Raw genomic sequence first — 25,163 nt, 5'->3', positions numbered from 1 at the left:
TGGATATAGCCTACTTTTTTATAAACTTAGAAAACATACCCTGAGGGACCAGTGCTGTAGCACAGCAGGTTAAGCTGCCTTCTGTAATGCCAGAATCCCATGTAGACACTGGTTCAAGTCCCGGCTGCTCCACTTACTATCCAGCTCCCTGTGAATGCAACTAGGAAAGCAGCCCATTCCTTGGGCCCTTGCACTCATGTGGGAGACCCAGAAGAAGCTTCTGGCTCCTAATGTTGGTCTGGCCCAGCCCCGGCCATTGAAGCCATTTGGGGAGTGAACCAGCAGATGGAAGATCTCTCTGTCTCTCCTTCTTCACTGTAACTCTGCCTTTCAAATAAAATAAATAAACTTAAAAAAGAAAAAAAGAAAATGTATTCTGAATATTCTCATGCATATGCACAGTGATAAGTTAAAAAGTTTGTTTTCCACAAATTAAATTAAATGGAATTTACAAATAAGTTTTATTTTGGTACAAAAAATTTAAATTCATGTATAACAATTTTTTACAGATTTATTTATTTATTTATTTATTTGGAAAGTGGAGTTACAGAGAGGCAGAGAGAGAGAGAGAGAGATCTTCCATCCGCTGGTTCACCCCCCCAAATGGTTGCAGTGGTCTGAGCTGGGCCGATCTAAAGCCAGAGCCAGGAGCTTCTTCTCCCGCATGAGTGCAGGGGCCCAAGGACTTGGGCATTCCCCCACTGCTTTCCCAGGCCATAGCAGAGAGCTATGGAAGTAGAGCAGCCGGGTCTCGAACCGGCACCTTTATGGGATGCCAGCACTGCAGGCAGAGGCTTTTACCCACTACACCACAGCACCGCCCCCTATGTATAATATTTTCATAATATGCATTTGCTATGAACTTCTTGAAGTTCCTATGTATGTATAATTATGCTTATATATCATTTTAGTAATGATTGTATGGAATCATTGGATTAAACAGTCCACTCCAATTGAACACTTTGTCCCACTTTATCTCAGTATTAGAAATGCTGGATAGGCACTGGTGTTTTTGCACAGCGGGTTAATAAGCTTCCAATATCAGAGAGCCAGTTTGAGTCTTAGCTGCTCTACTGATCCAGCTCCCTACTAATGTACTTGGGAAGGCACGAGAAGATGGCCAAGTACTTAGTCCCCTGCCACCTACATAGGAGGCAAGGATGGAGTTCTTTGCTCTTGGCTTCAGCCTCAACCAGATGTGGCTATTGAGATGGAAGATAACTCATTCCCTTCCTGTCTCTCCCCCCCACACACACACTCCCATCCCCACATATGACTTTGAACTAAATAAATAAATATTTTTTTAAAGAGAGACAGAGAGAAAGGTCTTCCTTCCATTGGTTCACCCCCTAAATGGCTGCTACGGCCGGAGCTATGCCGATCCAAAGCCAGGAGCCAGGTGCTTCTTCCTGGTCTCCCATGCGGGTGCAGGGGCCCAAGCACTTGGGCCATCCTCACTGCCCTCCCGGGCCACAGCAGAGAGCTGGACTGGAAGAGGGGAAGCCAGGACTAGAACCCGGCGCCGCAGGCGGAGGATTAACCAAGTGAGCCACGGCGCCGGCCCCATAAATAAATATTTTTGTTACTGGATATCCTTACTCTCTTGAAGGACTTCAAATGATCCTCTGCTTTTTTTTTTTTTTTTAATATTTTATTTATTTGAGAGGTAGAGTTACAGACAGAGGGAGAGACAGAAAGGTCTTGCATTCACTGGTTCACGCCCCAAATGGGCATAATGACCGGAGTTGGGCCATTCTGAAACCGAGAGCCAGGAGCCTCCTCCGGTCTCTCTTGTGGGTCTACAGGAGCCCAAGCATTTGGGCCATCATCTACTGCTTTCCCAGGCTATAAACAGAGCTGGATCAGAAGAAGAACAGCCAGAACCAGTGCCCATATGGGATGTCGGTGCCACAGGCAGAGGCTTAGCCTACTGCACCACAGTGCCAGCCCCAATGCTCTTGTTATTTTATTTGTCCACTTTGTAGTGGTTGATGTATAAACTTATCTTATCCTTTGGTTTCTCTAAAATTAGCCTCTACGATTCCTCCTCTTTCTTCTCTGCTTAGTCCGTAGGAGTCTTCTGGGGCTCCTTTCACTCGATTCTGTCCCTCGGGGTGTATATCCATACACGTCTTCTAATCGCCATCCTCCTGACCTTATTGAAGATTCTCCATCTAGCTCCTACCATGTACTGCTGAATCCTAAATCTCTAGCTCCAGCCCCAGCCTATTTCAGAGTTTACTTATTGAATTACCAACTTCTGGACACAGATCTAAGATCTTCAGTCTGGGTTCATTTTCACAATCACTGGCATCCGCATCCTGGTTACACTGGGAATTCTTCAATACATCATGTACAGGTAGTAGTGTTTTGAAAATACCTGTTCTGGGGCAAACATTTGGCCTAGCAGTTAAGTTGCCACTTGGGACACCCACATCCCATATCAGAAGGCAGAGTTTGAATTCAAACTCCACTCCTGATTCCAGCTTCCTGTGTGCACCCTGCTCCCTGCCATCCCATGTGGAAGAACTGAACTGAGTTGTCCGTTCCCAGTTTGGGCCCCAGGCAGGGGTCAGTGTGGTCATTTGGAGAGTGATCAAATGGATCGGAGCTCAGTCTCTATCTGTCTGTGTATGTGTGCGTTTCTCTCTCTACCTCCCTAATAAATTAATTAAGCAATTTTTCAAAAAGAAAATCTCTACTCTGTAACTTTATTTCTCAGAAACCTCTGATGAGTCCCCTTTGCCTCTACGATGTAGGTAGAGCTTAGGCCTTTACCCTATCTTTCTTTTTGCCTTTCCCTTTTTTTCTTTTTTAAGATTTATTTATTTGAAATGCTGAGTTACAGAGAGGCAGAGACAGAGAGAGAGAGAGAGGTCTTCCATCTGCTGGTTCATTCCCCAAAAGAACCCAATGGCTGGAGCTGGGCCAATCCAAAGCCAGGAACCAGGAGCTTCTTCCAGGTCTCACATGTGGGTACAGGGGCCCAGGAACTTGGGCCATCTTTCACTGCTTTCCAGGCCATAGCAGAGCTGGATCACAAGTAGAGCAGCCAGGACTGCTCACTGCAGGCAGCAGCTTTACCTGCTACACCACAGTGCCAGCCCCCACCTTTATCTTTCACTGCTTCTCCTTAAGTGTTCTGGGCTCAAGTCTCAGGGAAACACTTTTTAGTTCTTCAAAATCATCAACCTCTTCCCCTCCTCCATATTTCTGCTCGTGCTGTTACCTTGCCTGACTCTTGTAGCTTGTTGTGGCAGGTTGAGTTTCCCAAGAAGCAGACTCTGAGATGGAGCCTGGTAGCCCATCAGGAAAGGGAAGGAGGCGGGATTGGCCATGGGAGAGGATGGTTTCAACGGCGGCCTCTGCCAACCCAGGTGAGCCCAAAAGCTAGGGACCTTCAGAGTTGTGTCTGCTCAGCTATAATTCTCCATAACTTTGCTCTGAGCCATGCTTAGTTTTAATTTTTTGTTTGTACATCTCCTTGACCCTATGCCCCTTTTTATTCACTTTTTGTATGCTGTATGCCCAATCCAGTGCCTTGCCCATAACAAGTACACAGTAAATCCTTAGTGATTTTTTTTATTCTTCTTTATAATGGGAAACTCAGGACTTTTGAAGGACTTTAATGAAGGAAATATTGTGGTTGTGATTGTGATTGTAGCATGAATTTCCTTAGCCTAGCAGCACATCGGCACACATAAATGTTGCAGGTATGTAGAATGACAGATTCTACTGATGAATCTGTCATTTTATTCATGTGAAACTTAGCATGATAAGTCCAAACATACTGTGTACACACATACATGCATCGATCTATCACTTCTTTAAAAAAAAAAAAAAGATTTGTTTTACTTATTTGAAGGGCAGAGTTACAGAGAGGGAAAGCCAGAGAGAGATGTATTCCACCCGCTGGCTCACTCCCCAAATGTCCACAATGGCTAGGACTGGGCCAGGCTGAAGCTAGGAGCCAGGAGCTTCCTCTGGGTCTCCCACATGGCCACAGGGGCCCAAGCACTTGGGCTGTCCTCTGCTGCTTTTCTAAGTACATTAGCAGGGAGCTGGGATGGAAGTAGAGTAGCCAGGACTAGAAATGGTGCCCATTTGGATTCCAGTACTGCGGGTGGTGGCTTAACCCACTGTACCACAACATGGTCCCCAATCTATCACTTCTTAATTAGTATCTTATAAGCCATTCCATATTCTCATATTATTAGCATAAATACCAAGGATAAATATCAGCTTCCTTTCATAGATAAGAAAAAGCCCAGAGAAGTTCACTGATCCATGAAAATTCAGAGAGCTCACTGTTGGTATTGATATCACTAAGCATTGTATGTCCTGACTCCAAATCTAATGGCCCTTCCTACAGTAGACTGCTTAAGATAAAGAAATGTATCTCTGTCCTGTGTTCTGCCTATAGACACTTGAAACTCAAGATCTAAAACCAAACCTACAATCTGTCCACCCACACAGACTTTCTCTTTAGGCCCTGTTCCATGTCAGTTAATAGAAAAGCTAGATTTTAGTAGCTTTCTGAGCCTGAGACCCAGCATTAACCCTGACTCCTTCATTTTCCCTCATAAAGAGCTTCTCTCAGGTGAGAACTACGTGGTAGTTACTATGCCAGCACCAAGGTAAAACAGAGCTTGTATCCTTGGAGAGCTCCCAATCTAGTGGTGTCTGTGTATGTTGGCAGGAGGGGTGAAAAGAAGAAAAATCAACAAACAAGTACAATTACAATGCAGTGCTAAGTACTGAGATGAAAAAGATAGGCCTAGGGCACTTGACCCCAGTTATGAGCTCTGAGCTGGGTCTTGAAAGATGAATAGGAATTATCCAAATGATGTGCTTGTACAAGTATACATTTTAGAGTCTCGAAAGCGACTCCAGATGCAATCAGAATGGATCATCATTTAAGAGGAGTGTAAGCAGAAAATGAGAGTGGTGTCAAGCCAGATTGAATGGGTCTAGAATATCAGTCTGAGGAATTTTGGTTTGTTTTGATTTGTTTCTACATTGAAGGCAACGAACTGACAGATTTTTAAGCAGGGGAGACCAGAGAGCTTTGTGAAGAGTGGGAGGAAGTGCAGAAGAAGGAGAAACAGGAACACTATTCAGGTCATCCAAGAGTGGGAGGAGGATGGTGAAGAAAGGTCATGGCATAGACAAGGTGGCTGTATGAGGGTGGGCTGGGAGGGCACTAAATGCAGAATCAGTGTGGACCACTGTTCCAAGTTACTTAACAACTTAGAATATAGGAAAGTTTTTATTCTTGTTGATGCTAGTATTTTTTAAGATTTATTTTTCTTTTATTTGAAAGGCACAGTTAGAAAGAGATCTTCCATCTGCTGGTTCACTCACCAAATGGCTGAAATGGCCAGGGCCGGGCCAGACCAGAGCCAGAAGCCAGGAACTTCTTCCGGGTCTCCCATATGAGTGCAAGGGCCCAAGGACTTGGGCCATCTTTACTGCTTTCCCAGACATACCAGCAGGGAGCTGGATGAAAAGTAGAGCACCTGAGACTCAAACTGGTACAATATAGGGTGCCTTATATTGCAGGCAGTGGCCCCGTATACTACACCACAACACCGGCTCTAATATTTTTGTCAAATTAAATAAGATTTGAAAAATGTTTTATGTTGGAAATATAGAAACCAAGGAGAAGAAGTAGTCTAGGAAGAAGAAACCAAGGAGAGAAACGGTCTAGGAAGCCAAGGACACTGATGGAATGATAGATTTTAACGTGTTGGATTAGTGACCCCAAACCTTGCTGGTCCTAAGTCACTTTACTAAAACAAAACTCTAATTTGACCCCTCGGCCAAACCTAGTGAGTCAGAATGTTGGCTTGGTAAGGCTTGGGAATCTGTAAGTTTCAAAGACTGATTGTAATGATTAGCCAGGCTTGAGAATGGCATTTCTGTTAATTTTCTGTTACTCTTTCCATGACCTTGACGATCACCTGGACTTTTGGATCCTCTGGGAGTGGTGTGCTAGAGAGAAACAGATACAGCAGCAGATCTTTACTGGTTTTGGATTATGCCAGAAGTTTATTCTATATTCTCTGAGTCCAGGACCTGGCTAACTCATCTGAATCAAGGACAGAATGGACTGGTTATTTTGCTTCTTATAACTAGCCTAGAATAGGCCTGAAGAGCTCAGATCAGAACCAGAGATTTGAAGAAGACCTCTCCTTAGTATTAGACTAAAACAAATGCAGGCAGATAGGAGAGGATCATTGTGTTGTCCCCAGGAACAGGGTTGGTCAACTGTCATTGGCTTAACTTTTGCAGTGAACCTTCACTAGCTGGTCAGTGTGGTGGCAGAATCACTGGGCCACATGATTTGAATCTCATTCAGAGTCTAGGGCTTAACTCACTCCTTTTTTCTGACCCGGAATAGTCTTACTTATAAAATGAGAATAATAAGATCTCTCTAATGAACCTCCACATTCTAGCTCTTGGTAGCTATTGTATACTTTGAAAATTAATTTCTCTGTGCCTCAGATTCCTAAATATAAATAAAATCTGCCTCATTTGGTTGATTTAAGAATGAAATGAGATATTTAAAAGTACCTGGTACATGGTCAGTACTGAAGGTATTCACTCCTGGAGCAGTATAAACAGTATCTGGGTGTCCCTGAACTGTGGCCTCTCCAGAATAGATGGGTAAGCGATACTCAGGATAGAAGCAAGGAGCAGGAATTTTAAAGGGATGAGAGGATATAATGCCGGAAATGTGTTGTCTCTTGGGGTGCTCTGGGTAACATCTAGAAATGGTGTTGGGCACTGGAGGTCAGATCTAAAGCACCTGTCTCTACAGCCCCCTCTCGCCTGTGTTCCCCTTGCTGTGTATGAAAAACTTTCCCTTGGTTTAGTAGACAGTGTTCTGGACCCAGAGGCAGAAAGTGAGATCCCTGCACTAAGCAATACACATAGTCAGCAGTCCTCAGAATGCTCATTTCTGTTCATTGTCCCCAAAATGGTGGCTATTGCACAGAATATGTTTGAGGGGAGCTACATAAATTCTGGCCTGTCAAGGAAGTGTCTGTATATTGTGTGTCTGGGCCACTGTATATTTAGGAAAACTCAAGTGTTTTCTGTGGCAAGCTGTGGGAGGTAGGCAGCTTTTTGTGTAAATTACTGAGTGTATTGGGCTGGACATCAGAAGACCTAGAGTTCCTTGAGAGAGGAGGCAACAACCTTTCCACTACATTTTCTTTTTGTCCCTTCCTTTGTGAATAATGTTAAGAAAAAAAAAAGTCACAACCCAACTACAAGTGACTTATACCCCATCTCTCGTAGAGACAGGGTGGTTTAAACCTTAACGCAGGCAAGGAGTTTGAGGCTCTTCATTGGTTTTGTGTTGACTAGTTAGGACAGTAACATAGAACCAAGTAAATATAGATGGTGAAATTATAAGGAAAATATTTGGGGACCAGGAAATCTGGGGCCCATATGTGAATATTATCCCCTGAGAATTCAGTGTACTGTAGACTGTACTGTATGGTGGATTTTGAGACTCAATAAATGGAACAGAAAGAATGCCTGAAAGGGGAAATGCCCATTGTTTCAGCTACTTACCTGATAATGATTGTGTGCTGTGGTTGAACAAGCAAGTGACTATTACAAAATTGTTGGTATTTGCCTAGAATCAGGATAGAAACTATAAGAGATAAAGAGTCAACTTGTTGAGGTCCTTACTAGAGTGAGACAGAGGGGCTAGACCTTGTTAAAGACCTGTTTCCATTTCATGATTGTTATTTGGCATTGTATGGTACAGAAATCACAGAGCTTCGATGATGCTCAAAAGCTGCCCCTTTTGGGTTGCTCTGGACAAACATCTAGGAATGGTGGTAGCCGCTGGCAGTCAGATCTGAAGCACCTCTCCCGGTGCACCCTCTCTCCTGTGTTCTCACTGCTGTGTGCAGAAAACCTCCCCTTGGTTTACCAGATGGAATTCTGGACCCAGCAATAATTCACACAGTGAGGACTCAATGAATATTTGAAAGGCAGGAAGAGGGGAAGATCTGTTGTTCCAAATTGGCCTACTATACTTTTAATATCTGGGTGGCCAGGGTGGGGAAGATTTGTTGATCTAAGTTTGCCTGCTTTAGTTTTAATATCTGTGTGGCCATGGATATGTCACTATGTCGCAGCTTCAGTTTTATTGTCTATAAAATTACAATAATTCTATTGAATTTATAAAACAAATTGTTAAGCAATAACCCTCCTTCTTCCCCTTCCACTTCCTCTTTCCCTTCTTCCTCCTCCTCCTTGTCTTAGCTATTATCACATCTTTTTCAGATTATGCATCTCTTCAGTATGTGTCTTGTTTTACTGTGTGCATTTTCATGGAAGCCTTTAGAGTCAAAGATTGAATAGAACTGATTACCTGGCAATAGGAGTCTTCTCACAGATTAACATAAGATGTTGTGATGTCTTGTACTTGAAGTTAATCATAGCTTTTGAGACTATGAATACCTTTAGGGGAAGTCATGCAGGAAAAATACATCTTTCTTCCTGTCCGAGAGAAATGTCTTCTGTGCCATTTGATGTTACCTTGTTCTTAAGGAGAGCTCAAGAACAGGTGAGAACAGACACAAATCTCTGCCTACTGACAGCTTCTCTAGGAGTCCTCATTATCCATGAAGGAACAGTTATTCCAGCCGAAGTTCAGAGCACAACAGTGCCAGTGATGCTTACCTGAGCAGGTAGGCTGTGGAAGCCCATCTGAGGTCCCCTTGAAGTCTCAGTGTCAGCTGAGGCACTGTGGGCCCAAGTGCTGAGAAACTGCAGTTCCCAGCCTTATCCCATTGGCCTGCCCACATGCCTTTCTTCTTCTTCTTCTTTTTTTTTTTTTTTTTTTTTTTTTTTTTTGACAGGCAGAGTGGACAGTGAGAGAGAGAGAGACAGAGAGAAAGGTCTTCCTTTTTGCCGTTGGTTCACCCTCCAATGGCCGCCGCGGCCGGCGCGCTGCGGCCGGCGCACCGCGCTGATCCGATGGCAGAAGCCAGGAGCCAGGTGCTTTTCCTGGTCTCCCATGGGGTGCAGGGCCCAAGCACCTGGGCCATCCTCCACTGCACTCCCTGGCCACAGCAGAGGGCTGGCCTGGAAGAGGGGCAACCGGGACAGAATCCGGAGCCCCGACCGGGACTAGAACCCGGTGTGCCGGCGCCGCTAGGCGGAGGATTAGCCTAGTGAGCCGCGGCGCCGGCCCGCCTTTCTTCTTAATCTCAGCTGTTTTTCATTTGATCAGTTTGGGGGAGGAACTCATAAAAATTACTTCCTTTGGCCGGCGCCACAGCTCAATAAGCTAATCCTCCACCTGCGGCGCCAGCACCCCGAGTTCTAGTCCTGGTCGGTGCGCCGGATTCTGTCCTGGTTGCTCCTCTTTCAGTCCATCTCTCTGCTGTGGCCCGGGAGGGCAGTGGAGGATGGCTCAGGTCTCCCTGCACCCACATGGAAGACCAGGAGGAAGCACCTGGCTCCTGGCTTCGGATCAGCGCAGCGTGCCAGCCGCAACGGCCACCTGGGGGGTGAACCAATGGAAAAAGGAAGACCTTTCTCTCTGTCTCTCTCTCTCACTGTCTAACTCTGCCTGTCAAAATAAATTAAAAAAAATTTCCTTTAAAATGTAAGTATTTTATTATTGTTTCTACTAATAAATATATACTTTTTTTTGAGGACAGGTTTTTTATTTTTTAAGCTTTTATTTAATAAATATAAATTTCCAAGGTACAGTTTTTGGATTACAGTGGCTTTTTGCCCCCCATAACTTCCCTGCTACCCGCAACCATCCCATCTCCCACTCCCTCTCCCATCCCATTCACATCAAGATTCATTTTCAATTATCTTTATATACAGAAGATCAATTTAGTATATATTAAGAAAAGATTTCAATAAATATATACTTATTCAATTTTTTAAAAAGTAAAATAGGTAGGATGATGTCTGACTCTTTGCTATAATTTTTATCTAACCGGCATTGTAGCCTCTGCCTGTGACACTGGCATCCCATATCAGAGTGCCAGTTCAAGTCCCAGCTGTTCCACTTCTGATCCAGCTCCCTACTACTGCACCTGGGAGGGCATGGCTGGAGTGCTTGGGCCATTGCAGCCATCTGGGGAGTGAACCAGCAGATGGAAGATATTCTCTCTCTCTCTCCCTCCTCTGCCTCTCCTTCTCTTTCTGTAATTCTGCCTTTAAATAAATAAATCTTTTTTTAAGTCTTTAAAATAATAATAATTTTAAATACCTTAGGTGGGAAAGCACTTCTTCATTGCTGTTGCTCATCAGAGATCACAATGAGAGTGGCTCCTCGCCTTTCAAAGACTTGACATTACATCTTCTCTAACACGATCATCTAAACCACATTCCTGATGTGTTTAGACATTTTGTATATACTGTAGTCTTGGGATCACTGTTGTCTCACAGTACTGACTTATTATACCTCCTAAATCCATAGAAAGTAAAAATGTGTCCTCTTTTTCTATATTTTTACATACACTTTTTCAAGGCCAGTTAGAAGTTTGTTCTTCCTCCAGTTGTAAACACTTGGTCCTCAACTTATGAGAGTTGGATTTCATGATTTTTTAACTTTACAGTGGTGTGATGTAGTACACATTCATTTGAAATCATACTTCAGTTTTTGAATTCTGCTCTTTGCCTGGACTGGCAGCATGCATTACCATACCCTCCCTTGATGCTGGACAGTGACAGTGAGCTCATTTCCCTGTTATCCACATAGTCACAAGGGACACAACCACTGCTCAATGTACTGTGTTGCTGGTGTTCTTTGGATCTTATGTTTTAGATTTTCACATTCCATCTCATGTCTAAAAAAATGCCCATCTGTGTGTACAAACAATGAGATTTGATCTATACTTGATTATAAAATGGGCTTTGTGTTAGAGGACTTGCCCCATTTGTAGACTAATGTAAGTCTGAGTACGCTGAAGGTAAGCTAGGTTAAATTATGATGCTGGCAGGTTAGGTGTGTTAAATGCTTATTCAACTTAATGATATTTCCAGCTTATGATGGCACTATTGGGATGTAACACCATTTTAAGTTGATGAACATGTGTACTTTGTCCCCTTAGCCTCCATTCTTTGCCATTCTTTGCCATTCTTTTCTTTTGGTTTCTAAAGGGTCTTTAGGACCACCTTGTCCAAATCTATTACTTTATAGAAGTAGAAATTGAAAATCTCTTAGGGGACAGAGTAGAAGAGCCTTAGCCAAGATCATCAGTTAGTCGGCAAATACTGATAGAGTACTTACTAAAATAATCAGTCATGTAGTAGGTACTGGGAATAAGATGAACAAAACTAACTTATTCCTACCCCATGGAGCTTATAGCTCCTCTGTGTAAGAGACATTAAATGAATAACTACACATAACCTTACCACTTTTCTCTGTGAAGGAAAACACTTGGTGATCTAATGGAAGTTAATCATTAAGGGTAAATAAGGAAGAACTTACCAGAAGATGAAATTTAAGGCAAACCCTAGAAGATACAAAAAGAATTAAGTAGGTGAAAAGTAGATAAAGGAGTTATGCCAACCCAAAGGATCCCTTTATACCCAAGGCCTGGCGCATTTCTGTACCGTGTGGTGAGTTGAAGAGGGGAAAGATGAGGTTGGGGGAGGGGGCAGATTGTGTAGGCCCTGGTGAAGCTTGATTTCAATGTTATGTAGAGTGCAGAGGAAAACCTTAGGCAGGCTTTAAGCAAAGCAGCAGTGGGATTTGATTTACATTTTGGAAAGATGCCATTGGATGCTATATTGAGTAAATTTAAGGTCAGGTGGCTTGCCACTCTTAAGAGATGGGACTTGAGCTTACAGCTTCTCATTCTAGTCTATTCTGATTTATCAGGGTTGATCTTCCATTTGGTACATGCCAACCTGAATTAAATAGAAAATACAAAGTTGTACTGGGCCCATGTCCAAATGGCTTTCTTTGTCTTGTTCAAGTTGACAGTGAGAAAAAGACTGCTGGGGCTCACTTCTTTAGCCTGTTGAACACCTAAAATGATTATGATGACTAGGCTATATGCTTTCTCAGTTATATATGCTATTTAGGGGCAGGCATTTGTTCTAATGGTCAAACTTGCTATTGGGATGCCTGCATCTCACATGAGAGTACCTGGGTTCAAGTCCCATCTCTGCTCCCAATTCCAGCTTCCTGTTAATGTGCACCATAACAAGCATCAGGTAATGGCTCAAGTGGTTGAGTCCCTGTCACCTACCCATATAGGAAACTTGGATTCAGTTCCAGGCTCCCAGCTTTGGCTTGGCCCAACCCAAGCAGTTGTAGGCACCTGGAGAGTGAACCAATGGGTGGGAGCTCTCGATTTCTGTTTCTTTCTCTCTCTCTCTCTCTTCTCTCTCTCTCTTCCTCTCCCCTTCTCCCCCTCTCCCCACCTTCCCCTCCCCCTCCCTTTCTCCCTCCCTATTTATTGTTCAATGCCACTCACAGGCATATACAAAGTAATTACTCTGCCTTCCAAGCAGTAGCTTGTGTCTGTGTGATTTTCCAGTTAAGTCAGCCAGGGTCAATGGCAAACTCCTCCATGACATTGAAGTACCCAGCTGCTATGGTGTCAGTTTTAGCAGTTCAACAGTTGCTTTTTTTTCTCACAAGAGTTAATGCCAAATGTCTAAAGTGAAATCATTTTTTTGTTAAGTATCTCCTTAATTGTATTTATTTACATTGTATATTTACAAACAAACAACCTACTATTTTGATTGGGTACTGTGCATTTATGTATTTATTCTGCCTCTCAGGGTATACTCAGTGTGCTTTTTGTCTGTGGATTGCTAATTCATTCAGCATGTATTTATGGGCACACAGCAGTACTATCATGCTCTGGGCAGAGCAGGAACTTCAGAGGCAGACACTCCCAGAGCAAACCATGCCTCTCCCTTTGAGGCCTTGAGCAACTTCTGCATCTGGAAAATGGGGATAAGACAACAAACACACAAAATTGTTATGAAGAGTGGCACACAATATATGAAACTCTTTTGTATGATGTTCAATACATTTTCAGTCTTTATTATCAAAACAGCTTTGTTGAGGTATAAATCACAACTAACAAAAATCGCATGTTTAACATATACAGTTGATACATTTTGACATGAAACCACCAAAGTATGGACCTTTTATCTCTGTTTACTATCGACAGGCCTCCAGCACCACAGTGGTGTTCAAAGAAGGAGGCGTTTAGGATTTTAAAACATATTTAAAATGAACATTGTTTGTATATTGATGCAGTCACAAAGTTTATTTTTAATTGTACTTGGCTTGTAATTGTAATTGCCTTTTAATTGTAGTTTTAGAATTTATGACACAAAGATGCAGATTGTCCCAATCTGAGTGCTGAAGATACCAATCGGCAGTTCTCAGAGAATGTGGGGCCCTGATGTGATTAGAACGGCGGTCCCTGCTTTCAAGATATTGAAATGAGTCAGATCTTCGTCATAAATAAGAGTGTCAATTGTTAAATTAACAACAGGAATCACTGTGCACTTGCTCCCCATGTAAGACCTCTGTCCTTAATGTGTTGTGCTATGAGAATTAACAGTAAAACTAATCTTCAAACAGTATTTTATATTTTGTGTATCTGTGTGGGTGCAAACTGTTGAAATCTTTACTCAGTATAGAGTTGATCTTCTGTATATAAAGATAATTAAAAATGAATCTTAATGAAGAATGGGATGGGAGAGGGAGCAGGAGATGGGATGGTTTGCGGGTGGGACGGTGGTTGTGGGGGGGAAGAACCGCTATAATCCAAAAGTTGTGCTTTTGAAATTTATATTTATTAAATGAAAGTTTTCTTTAAAAAAAAATTAGTCAGAAATAGATCCTGCCCTTGAGGATCTTAGAATGTAGGAAAGAAGGAACTAAAATTTACCCTTAACAACAATACTCCTGAGTAGGCGGTAGAAAGGTAAAATACTGGAGGATTTCAGAGGACACAGTCACTTCTAGCTTGGGAAAACACCATTTGTTGCCCCCTCTCTGTCTGGGATTGGTGTGTAAAGCAGTTTAGACAGATACAGACCCTGCCCATTAATAGCTTAGTGCCTAATACTGTGTGCATCCTGGGCCGACAGGTTGGGCGTCTGCCCAGTTTTTTTCCTGGAGGGCTTCCAACATGTTTGAGGGAAGAATGAGTGTGCAAGACCCTGTGTTTGGACACCAGCCCAAGTAGCCTGAATACCTCAGTGACGCATATGAATGGGGGAAGCCCCCTCTGGGTTGCGTGCCTGGATGATAAGGCTCTCATTCACCTCCATGTCTAGGTCAGAGCAGGCCCTGCCTGGGATGTGCACCATATTGATAGATTACTCCTGAGCCACAGGGGCCTCATTCCCATCATATCCATTATATTCTGCCAGTACCAAAGAATGGATGAAATTTAATCAGATGTCAAAGGGATCCTCAGCGGGAGGATTTGAGAAACCTTGTCTGATGCTGTGCTATAATGCTGGAATGATCCTAAAGAACCAGAATGATCTTTTGAGGCTAAATGTATCACGCACTGTATGAATTCTGATTTATTTTTAAACATTCTTGGTCCCACTGGCTCCCCTTTTAAAAGTTTTGCTGTAGCCTGTTTATTGTTACAGATGTTCCTTTTCAATGAGGTCATTGAGCTTTCCTTTGCTTCCAAAGGCAGTATTTACCTTTTTATTGCGGGGTTGGCGGGGCTGCCTAGAGAAGACTGCTAATGTGAGATCAAGGTTAAGGCTGCAGGTCCCAGGAGACTAGGCAGAGAAGAAAGCCTCTTCCATATTACACACACACACTTCAGCCAGGTGGAGAGAGTGTGGTCGCCTGCCCCCCATGATGACCTTGACAAGGGCAGGTGACCTGGCAAAGGCGACGAGACAGATGTCTTGTCACAAGCTGGCTTGACTTTTGTGTCGCCTTCTTGCCTACTCTGAAACCCCAGGAATGTAAAGAAGAAAAAAAAAAAAGATCTCTGAGCCCGTTTCCTTATTTGTAAATTAGAGTGACTTTTCCTTGTAGGATTTTTGTGAGGATACAATGTGCTACCACTCCTTAGTATGTATGTTGGACACATAGTAGAAAGGCCAAGAGAGGTAATAGCTAAAAACACAAATCTTTTCCCTGGGAGACAGCAATAATAGCTCAAGTAATCGGGTCCCTCCCACCCACGTGGGAGACCAGATTGTAGCTTCAACTCCCAACATACCCTGTTGCCAGCATTTGGGAAGTGAACCAATGGATGTGAGTGAGCACTATAGTGTTCTGTCTCTCTCTCTCTCTCTGTTTCTGTCTCTTTCTCAAATGAGTAAGAATAAAAGCATAAGGCATTGGGAATGCTTAAATCATACATGCAATATATTTTGTATGCCTTTGTTGAAGGATCACTGATTTTTTTAAACACCTGAAACCTTAAGCCGTGTTAAAAGATTGGTTTGTTGAGGTAAGAATTAAATGGCATATGTGAGAGCATTCACACAAGGCTTGGCACAGATGCCTACTAGATGTTTGCTAGAGTAGTTTCAATCAGACCCTATCTAGCATAATAACCCTGTCTGGCCCCAAGCAAACATTCCTGGAAGTAAGCGACAGACAGAGGCAGCACCATGTGGCACTTTTATAGCATGGTCACAATTTGTCCAACATTTTCTTCTTTTAAGTTATTGGTGATGATCAGCATAAAATAAGAAGTTACTGACTTATCTTTTTTTTTTAAGTATTTATTTACTTATTTATTTGACAGGTAGAGTTATAGACAGTGAGAGAGAGAGAGATAGAAAGGTCTTCCTTCTGTTGGTTCACCCCCCAAATGGCTTCCATGGCTGGAGCTGCACCAATCCGAAGCCAGGAGCCAGGTGCTTCCTCCTGGTTTCCCATGCAGGTACAGGGCCCAAGGACCTGGGCCATCCTCCACTGCCCTCCTGGGCCACAGCAGAGAGCTGGACTGGAAGAGGAGCAACTGGGACTAGAACCCGGGGCCCATATGGGATGCCGGCGCTGCAGGCAGAGGATTAACCAAGTGAGCCGCGGCGCCAGCCCCACTGACTTATCTTTATCTGTTCTTCATGCTTAGGGGTAAGTGGAGCAGGCTCTAAAGCCAAACTTGTCTCTGAACCTGTCAGGAAGAAAGATGAACTTGCTGTAACATCAAATTTTTTTAAGATTTTTATTTATTTACTTGAGAGGTAGAGATACAGACAAAGAGAGGGAGAGATAGAGAGAGAGGTCTTCCATTCACTGGTTCACTCCCCCAGATAGCTGCAACAGCCAGAAATGGACTGATCCAAAGCTGGAAGCCAAGAGACTCTTCCCAGTCTCCCACACGGGTACAGGGCCCAAAACCCTTGGGCCATCTTCTACTGCTTTCCTAGGCCATCAGCAGGGAGCTGGATCAGAAGTGGAGCAGCCGGGACATGAACCAGCACCCATATGGGATGCCAGAGCTGTAGACAGATGCTTAACCTGCTAGACCACATTGCCAGCACCTGTAGCATCCATTTTAAGCGCAGCCACATTGTTAATTTTTGGAAAACAGTTGAAATATTTCCCATGACTCCTAAAGATAATCCTCAGAAAACTTATTGTTAATAGCAGGAAGACATCTGCAAAGTAAATGAAACTTAACACAGTGAGTCTCACTCAGATGGAGAAAAGGATAGGTACCAGTTAGATTATCATTCTGTATTCCACTTTATTGAGGGCCACAGTAAATGATACGCACCTATAAACTGTCCTTTGACAGGTTGGTTATAAAGGACTTGGCCTCTGGCCGCCTGTCTTGCTCAATCAGCACTTCCTGTAGTGATCCTATTGGAGAGTTCTCACTCCCTGCCCTTGCACATTGGTTGCATCCTGGGAGCTCCTCATCTTGAGCTCATGGCCAAATCGCAGATGTGCAGTGTTTTATGCAGGGCATCTAGGATATTGCCTGGCAGGTCATAGGCATTCACTCAGTACTTCTCCTGACACCATCTCAACAACACAGGTAGACATTTCCTACCTTTGGGTTTCCATTGTCCACCTCTGTAACCCCATCGAAGAATTTTGGCAGATACCATTATACCTCATAGTGTCTATCTCTGATCTCCTTCAGTTAGTGTCACTCCCCGTCTTCGCGGAGGAACGACACAGGACCCTGCGCTGTTCTTTTGTCTGCTCGGCCCTCCCCGGGTTTGCTGCTGGTTCTTCCCGGGTTGGCTACCGTCCCTCCACCTCCGTGGAGGGGTGGGCCCCCTGCCACTTTCCCCACTTCCGCAGGGGAGCGGCACACCGCCGGCCGGCTCTCTCGGGGGCTGCTCAGGTGTTCCTTCAGATAGATGTTCCTGGTGCATGTTGTCTCTCTCCTCCTTTATAGTCCTCTTCCACCAATCCCAACTCTGCTACCCACACGCCAAGTACGCTGCCCTCCTCCAATCAGGAGCAGGTCCTGCTGTTTATTGGTTGAACTGGAGGCAGCTGTGTAGAAGCTGTTTCCTCCTCTCCCAGCACCATATTGTGGGAGAGCAGATGCATAGAATAAGTCTTAATTCCAGTAACAGTTTAGTTCGAGTTGCTCCCCACAAGTTAGTCTGTCTTTCAGGTAAGAATTTGATCTTTGGAGTCTCTTTTCTTCCATACCAAAAAGCATTTTCCTGCCCATGGTAGGCCAAGAACAAATGAAGAGGAATTAATGAGAGCCATAGAGTCATATAGGGCAAGAACAGACATAAATACCACAGCCCACAGACAGAAGGACTTTAGACCTGAGGCAAAACCTGACTGTCTCAAATAAGAATTCATTTGCAGCCAATATAATGAACCATGTGCTAGGCCAACAGCCATAGTGAGTGCTAAAGAGAGAGAACAGACCAGTGTCTTGCTTTCTTGGAGTTCATGATGTCCTAAGAAGGAAGCAGGCATTGGACTTCCCCAGGTGCCATCACCCCAACTCTACCCTGAAGATCTTGGCATTTCTTGTTTCTGAATTTTAATCTCAGATGCTAAGTGTGGTACAAAAACATAATATTGTGATAGTCTACCCTTTTATTTCTAGGAGAGAAAGGTTTGGTGAAAAGCTCATTAGAGTCAGGATAACTATATTCTAACTACAACCTTACCACCTAATAGTTGTGGATATTCATTTGTTCAAGAAATATTTGCTGGACACACACTGTGCATACATTAATCTGGGTTCTAAAGGGGAAAGGCCAAGTTTCTAATTGCATGGAGCTTAAAATTTAACTGGAGAGGAGATGAGTGAGCTGGTATTAAACCAATACAATAATTTCAGGTGGTAGAAGATGCTATAAGGAAAATAAAACATGATAATATTGCAAAGTACCATCTAACTTCTTTGAACTCAGTTTCCTCTTTTACAACATGGAGATAATACCACATGTATGATTTTGTAAAAGTTAAGTGAAACATTCTGTGTGAAAGCTCTTTGTTTCCAGTGGAGGTCAAAGTCCATCGTTGTTAGTGGAGGCACAAATTGAACCCTTTTAAGGGATTCTTTATTGGTTCTGTGGGCATTTAAAGCTTTATGTATTGGGGTCAAATTCACCTCACACTTTCCTTCCCTTTTCCTTTGCTGAGACTCCTTTGCCCATTGAATTGCTTTGTGCTCCATTTCCATCTCTGAAATCCTTCTGGTGTATTGGTTACTACAGCAAGGCTTGGGTTTTGCCCATCTTTGTATATCTTGGAGGAATATAAAGCAGTGAGTTGTATGTAATCGGTGTGTAATGAATAACTGAGTTGGAGGAGAACTCAGAAAAAGGGCCTAAGAACTCAGAAGGGAGGGCAGATTGTGGGAGAGGGAAGCAAAGACATCATGGAGGTTTTGGGATGGGGTTGCACACAAGGGGCTGGCACTTGGGGTGGAGGGAATGGCAGATGCAGAGCAGTGCAGGGCTGTGGTATCCACAGGAAGGAAAACAGCATGGCATGATGTAAAGAACAGAGGAGCCAAGACACTGCAGGTGGAATCTCTACTTGGTCACTTACGGATGAAGTCTTTGATCAATTGCTTAAGCTCCCTTAGCATAGTTTCTCAACTCCAAAATAGGGATAATAATACTTCCTGCATCCTAAGGTGAAAGAAATGAGATAACACAAAGACAAGCCTATGTCCCGACACCTGGTGCATAGGAAATGATCCCATAAGTAACAGCCTTATTCAGTGATTATGATTCTGGAGTTTAGTACCGTGTATTCTGTTTCCCTCATGGTGAAGGGAGACATGTGGAGGTAAGGTCAATGTTACAGGTCTAGTCCCTGTGGAGACAAGGGCCATTAACATCACTATTTCCACAGTCAGAGCATGTGCCCCAAGCTAGCAAGTGTACACTAGCCCAACAGGGACCAGTCCCATGAGGGGAGAGATTAATGCAAATGAATCATTTGTGCTGGAAAAATAATTCCGGACATATAATGTCACTATATAATGTTAAGAAAAATAGCTTCAGTTAACTGAAACCTTACATTTTCTGTTCCTGGAGTATTTTTAAGAGAGCAAAAGAAAATGTTTTGTAGAAAATTTACAACCTTGTATCTAGTGGGATTTTTTCATACTACAAGCAGTTTATGCAGAACAGATGCCTAAGGAACAGTGCCTGTGTGCACCTGTGGGTTTGGTGGTTGTATTTCATTTTTCTCACTCCTCCAGTTCTCGCAGACAACCTGAAATCCAACCCTGGAATTAAGTGGCAGTATTTCAGCTCAGAAGAAGGAATTTTCACTGTTTTTCCAGCACACAAGTTCCGGTGTAAGGGCAGCTATGAACATCGTAGTAGGTATGTTGACTTGCTTGCTCAAGTGTTTAATTGTTGCTTAAAAATAATCTGTATGAAGCGTGAACTCCTTACTGCCACCCATAGCACTGCCTCTAAGCTATGCATTCAAAAACATGTTTTGTCCTGAAACAATTTCACTATTTAACATGTGGAAATATGTATTAAAGGGCAATTAGTAAAGCTCAGAAGAGCTTTTTGAGAACGATCTAGCAAGTTCAATAAGACAAGGTGTATACTACTGAAATTAAATTGTTTGAAGCCACCATTGAGTTTTGAGCTTCAGATGCCTTTGTTGAAACATAAGTGATGGTACCTTCTGTGCAGTACAGTATAGAACATAACCTTACAACATACTTCCAAGTAGAGTTTGTGGTTCTCAAGTCTAATGCACTTAGCTATACTTTTAAAGTTTTTACACAGATTTCAGCTACTAGAAGTGTTAAGAATGTCCAGAAAGCACTGGATTCGTGATCACCACCATCCTGCTTTTCTCAAAGACTTGAGATTGTACCACCTAGCAAGGAGGGCAGTGATGATGAGGTAATATGTATGTCAGGACTCATCTACTTAGAGAACCCTCAGGCAGAGGTACTTCCCTTTGGAATCCCAGTGGTTCCCATGTGCAGTGTTTGATGCCTGAACATCTGGAGCGAATGCAAGGTGCCCACTTTTTCAAGCCATGTTATGGAGTCTAAATAAACAATCATATTAGCTTCTCTTCATCTTTACTTTAAATTGCATCTAGGATTTTTCCTCCCCAGGAAAGTACCTTTTCTGTGCTTTTCCTAGAAAGACGTTTTGATGGTTCGTATGATTTCTTCTATTCCCCTCCCTGGACATGCTGGTGAAGACTTGGTTGTCTTGAAGACTAGACCAGAACTTGTAACTTTGGCTTCTAGTCTCCCTCATGACAGGAGAGCAAAGGCTACCACGAACTACTTAATTCTCATGTGCTTCTAAAAGGGTTGATGACATGGCATGCTGCTTTTAACCAAGTGCTTCAGAAAGGGAAACAAGTCTGTATTCACCCAAACCTTTATCTCCACTCTAACTTTGCCGTAGATCAACTGTCTAGCCTGTATTTCCTGGCTAAATGATCCACTTTTCTCTCTCTGTTGGTGGTCACTCTCATCTCTTGTCTCATCACTGCTCTGATGACCTTGCGAGTTCTCTACATCCCTTCCAAGAGTGTAGTAGATTTCAGAGCATAGCAATATAAGAAAGGAGCTAAGTTAACTTGTTAACATTTAACATTACTTATTTATGTTTCCCACTCAGTGTGATTATGCCAACAAATACTGTGTTTTTCTTTTATGTGAATTCATTTGGAACAACGTGTACCATTTTAAAGAAAATTCTCTCTCCTAGCTTTAGAGACCTAGAAAGTTAAATATTTGCCCCAGTTGTGAGTGTTGGGTGGTCAAATTTTCCTTTTTTGTTAGTTCCCTATTTCATTTCCATAGCCACCATTCCTGGACTCTTTTCACCCTATTTCCCTGCTGGCTCAATGGTATCAACTAGTGAAAATAAAATAGTCCTTGAGTATTAATGCAAGACTTTTGGCTTGAGAACAATTAGTGTGAACTTTGCCAGATTTTGAGGCTTTTTTGGTACTTTGCCTCCATTTCCTCATTTGTGCCCAGGCTTTTGTGACTCAACTGGCATCTAACATTTCACAAAAAAAAAAAAATCCAGTGTTTCAGGGGTGTCAATAAAGGAGAGAATTCTCTGGAGGCTGATTTGCTTTCGAAAACTCCCCCTAATTTGTTCCAGCTTTAAAACTGTGAATAGAGACCTCATTAAACCTCTTCCCACAAACCTTCCTGCACTGCACATTAGCAGAAGGCTGCTTTGATAGCAGGCAGTTCTCCTTTGTGGCTCTTCCCCACCCCCCTTTTTCTTAATGTTGGCAAACAAAACCTGGCAGGACGAGTGGCTATCACAGGCTTGGACACACATTCTGATGGCATGGTTTTAAATACTCAGAGAAGGGCCCTTTTGGTGGCTGACCTGTGTGAATTGTTTTAGTACAGAAAGGAAAGGGGCCTCTTAGTGGGAGCCTTTGTATCAGAAGAGAGAAACCAAACTTGCTATTCAAAGCTGCTCTGCAGGCTCGCAGGCTGTAGGCTGCCTCCTTTCTGGCAACACTTCACTAAGAGTCTGCAAAGGAGCCAGTGCTGGCCAAGGGACCGTGCTCTCCCTCTCATACTGCCTGCAGCCGAGCGACCACCAGGTCTATTTCCTGTGTCCTAACACGGAACAATATGCAGCGGCAGCATGCAGAAGGGAAAGAGCAGACTTTGGAGTGGGCTGAAAAGCTAACCTCCAAAAGGGCTTCTTTCTTCAGTACTTCTCTCAGTTGCTGTCATTTAAAGAAGGCACAGGACACTGATCTCTGTTCTGCAGACTCATGTTACTGTCCCGAGTTGTTTCCAGTGCACCACTGTGGTTTCTCCTTCCATGCTGATCTCTGTGTCCTTGCGCTACCCAGAAGAACATGGTAGACGCCCCCATACATACACATCCGTAGTGTTCACCACTGTGGGCGGTAGAGGCCTTTTACCCTAACCAACACTGACCATGAAGAGCTTCTCCCTGTTCTAGACCCATCTATGTCTCCACTGTCCGGCCACAGTCAAAGCACATTGTGGTGATCCTGGACCACGGGGCTTCCGTCACTGACACTCAGCTTCAAATCGCCAAGGACGCCGCTCAGGTCATCCTCAGTGCCATAGATGAGCATGATAAGGTAACCATGGTTCCAGCAACCCCATGGCCTGGGTCCTCCTTGAATGTCTTTTAATAATTACTTTATTGTTTTGTGATAGACACTCACATGCCACATAAGATATCTGGGTCAGAATGGACCACCTGGATGGCAATGTACTCATAAAAATTATAATGTACCATGAGTATGAAGTAAGCTATGCCATCCAGATTTTCTTACAGTACAAGTAAAGTGTAACAGAGCACATGATATTCACACAGTAACAAAATTGCCTAACACTACATTTCCTAGAACAGATCTCATCATGAAGAGACACATAACTGTTTATATATTTTAAAACATCTTTAAAATGACTTTGGGAAAAGAGAGTGGTTTAGTTTTTATTCTAATAGTTTTAAAAAAGCAGCCACCAACCCAAAAATCTCTTTTACAACTAACATTACCACCCAGTGAGTCTTGTAATTCTTTTATGAGTCCTGTTAAGATTTTTAATTAGCCATGATTTTCACACTGGAAATTGTTATGCTAAGGAGGAAAAGAGCTGGGGGATTTGATTACTGGTGGATGGGTCAACCTTATCTCAAGATTTATGGGAAGTAAGGAAGAAGGGAAGGCTGCTAGCAGTTTACTAATCTGCAGGACACCTCAGAGATAGGTATGTGCATAGCTAATGATAACGGGCTTCAAACACAGCCCCCCCCCCCCTTCCCTCACCTCTGCCTCCGGTTTACAAACCAGGTTGGTTGGTTCTTGTTAATATTTTCTCTGAATGAAATAAGGAGGATTTAAGGGTTTATTTTTTAAATATTTCATATATGAACACCATACTGCTATTTCATCTTGGAAGCAAAACCAGACTCCAAGTGCCCCCCTCCCCCTGCGCCCTTACCATTCCTTACTAATTAATCTTTTTCAAGTGTGATAGATTGATACCACCAGCCACTTAATTTTAAACTCTCAGAAACTGTTATGTTGATGGGCTCCTCTGTTACAAACCTTTCTTTCCTCCAGATCTCTGTGTTGACTGTGGCAGATACCGTCAGGACTTGCTCGCTAGACCAGTGCTATAAGACCTTCCTATCTCCAGCCACCAGTGAGACAAAGAGGAAGATGTCCACCTTCGTGAGCAGCATCAAGTCTTCAGACAGCCCCACCCAGCACGCAGTGGGGTTTCAGAAGGCATTTCAGCTGATTCGGAGCACCAACAATAACACAAAGTTCCAAGCAAGTAAGTGTATTCTCTCAGAGGACTTAGAAAACACAAAAGGTGGAGATGACTACAGGAATTTAGTGTAAATTGACCACGCAACTGTGTTCAGAGGGATTTTTTTAATTGATTTGGGATCAAATGGTCATGTGTTATATTCACATGAGATCCTGATACAAGAATCTTATTAGATTTTTCTCATCTTTCCCAAACAGAGGTGTTAGGTCTGTGATTTCTTGACTCTCAGCGTCTCCTCTTCCTACTCCTTTATTAAGAACATCTCCCCATTTATTTCCCAATGGAATATCCCTGTCTTTTTTAATGCTAATTGTCAATTGCCTTATCCTTGACTTGGAGTGGATGTCTGCTTGTGCGCATGTGCACATGAAGGGGGCAGCAGGAATTCTTGCCTTGATCCTTCCTCCTTCTAACCAGCTGTCATTTAGATGAGCACAGCCCTTCAAATGTACAAAGGCACTCTAATTTAATTTTCATGTATTAAGGAAAATCTGGAATTAGGATGCATGCTAAAGGAAAGGAAAGGATATGTGAAATGGAGCTCAGGCTTTGAGACTACTGAAAGGAATCTATTTCATTCTCCCTTTTGTATTTGAAAATCTGCTTGTTGGTTTTTTTTGAAACACTAATGTATCCTATTGAGATAAATTTAAAGAATATATTTTCAGGCTTTTCACTGTGTCTGCATTTAAACCAAGACAGCACTGATCAGCATAAAGCACAGCACCTGGCACACAGTGGGCCCCTGAAAGAAGGAAGTGCTGTAATTATTGCAACAATTGATGGTAGATGGTGTATTCTTTTTATGTTTCTGCCTAACAAATGATCACCAACTTAGCAGTTTAAAACAACATAACCCTTAGGATCTCACAATTTCCATGGACCAGGAGTCTAGGGACGCTTCACTGTGTCCTCCAGAGTCTCACAAGGCTGCAACTTAGGTGTCAGCAGGACTTTGATCTCATATGAGGTTGGAAGTCCTCTTCTGCACTCACATGACTGCTGGCTTCTAGAATTCATTTCCTTGCAACTGTTGTTTGCTTCTTTAAGGCCATTAGGTACATTGACATATTGTCAATTCCATTACTTGTGTCCTTTGCTTAGAAATGTTGTACTTGTTTCAGTAGTCATGAAACCATTGTTAGCATTTATTCCAATTTTCACTGTTATACTGTTCAAATAATGGAGCAGGGCTTGTGTGGCACAGCAGGTTAAGCCACCACTTGACATACCAATGTTCCATATCAGAGCATTGGATCAAGTCCTGGTTGCTCACTTCTGCTCCAGCTCCCTGCTCACCCACCTGGGAAAATAGCAAAAGATAGCCAAAGTATTTGGATCCCTACTACTCAAATGGGAGACCAGAATGGAGTTTCTGGCTCCTGGCTTTGGTCTTGCCCAGCCCTAAGCCTTTGCTAGCCATTG

General features: G+C 43.1%; 1 protein-coding gene across 2 annotated transcripts in view; it reads left to right on the top strand.

Moving 5' to 3' along the window:
- Positions 1–25,163, top strand: part of CACHD1 (cache domain containing 1) — a 243,987-nt gene that overhangs the window by 160,498 nt on the left and 58,326 nt on the right. For both annotated transcript variants that reach the window (XM_002715945.5, XM_051856412.2), the window contains exons 5-7: positions 19,659–19,785; positions 22,390–22,534; positions 23,525–23,741. In XM_002715945.5, the coding sequence (XP_002715991.3) occupies positions 19,659–19,785; positions 22,390–22,534; positions 23,525–23,741 (489 nt within the window). The remainder of the gene's footprint in view (positions 1–19,658; positions 19,786–22,389; positions 22,535–23,524; positions 23,742–25,163) is intronic.

Source organism: Oryctolagus cuniculus, chromosome 7 (assembly GCF_964237555.1).
Source record: "Oryctolagus cuniculus chromosome 7, mOryCun1.1, whole genome shotgun sequence".
Taxonomy (NCBI): Eukaryota; Metazoa; Chordata; class Mammalia; order Lagomorpha; family Leporidae; genus Oryctolagus; species Oryctolagus cuniculus.
This window is presented reverse-complemented; position numbering and strand designations above follow the sequence as displayed.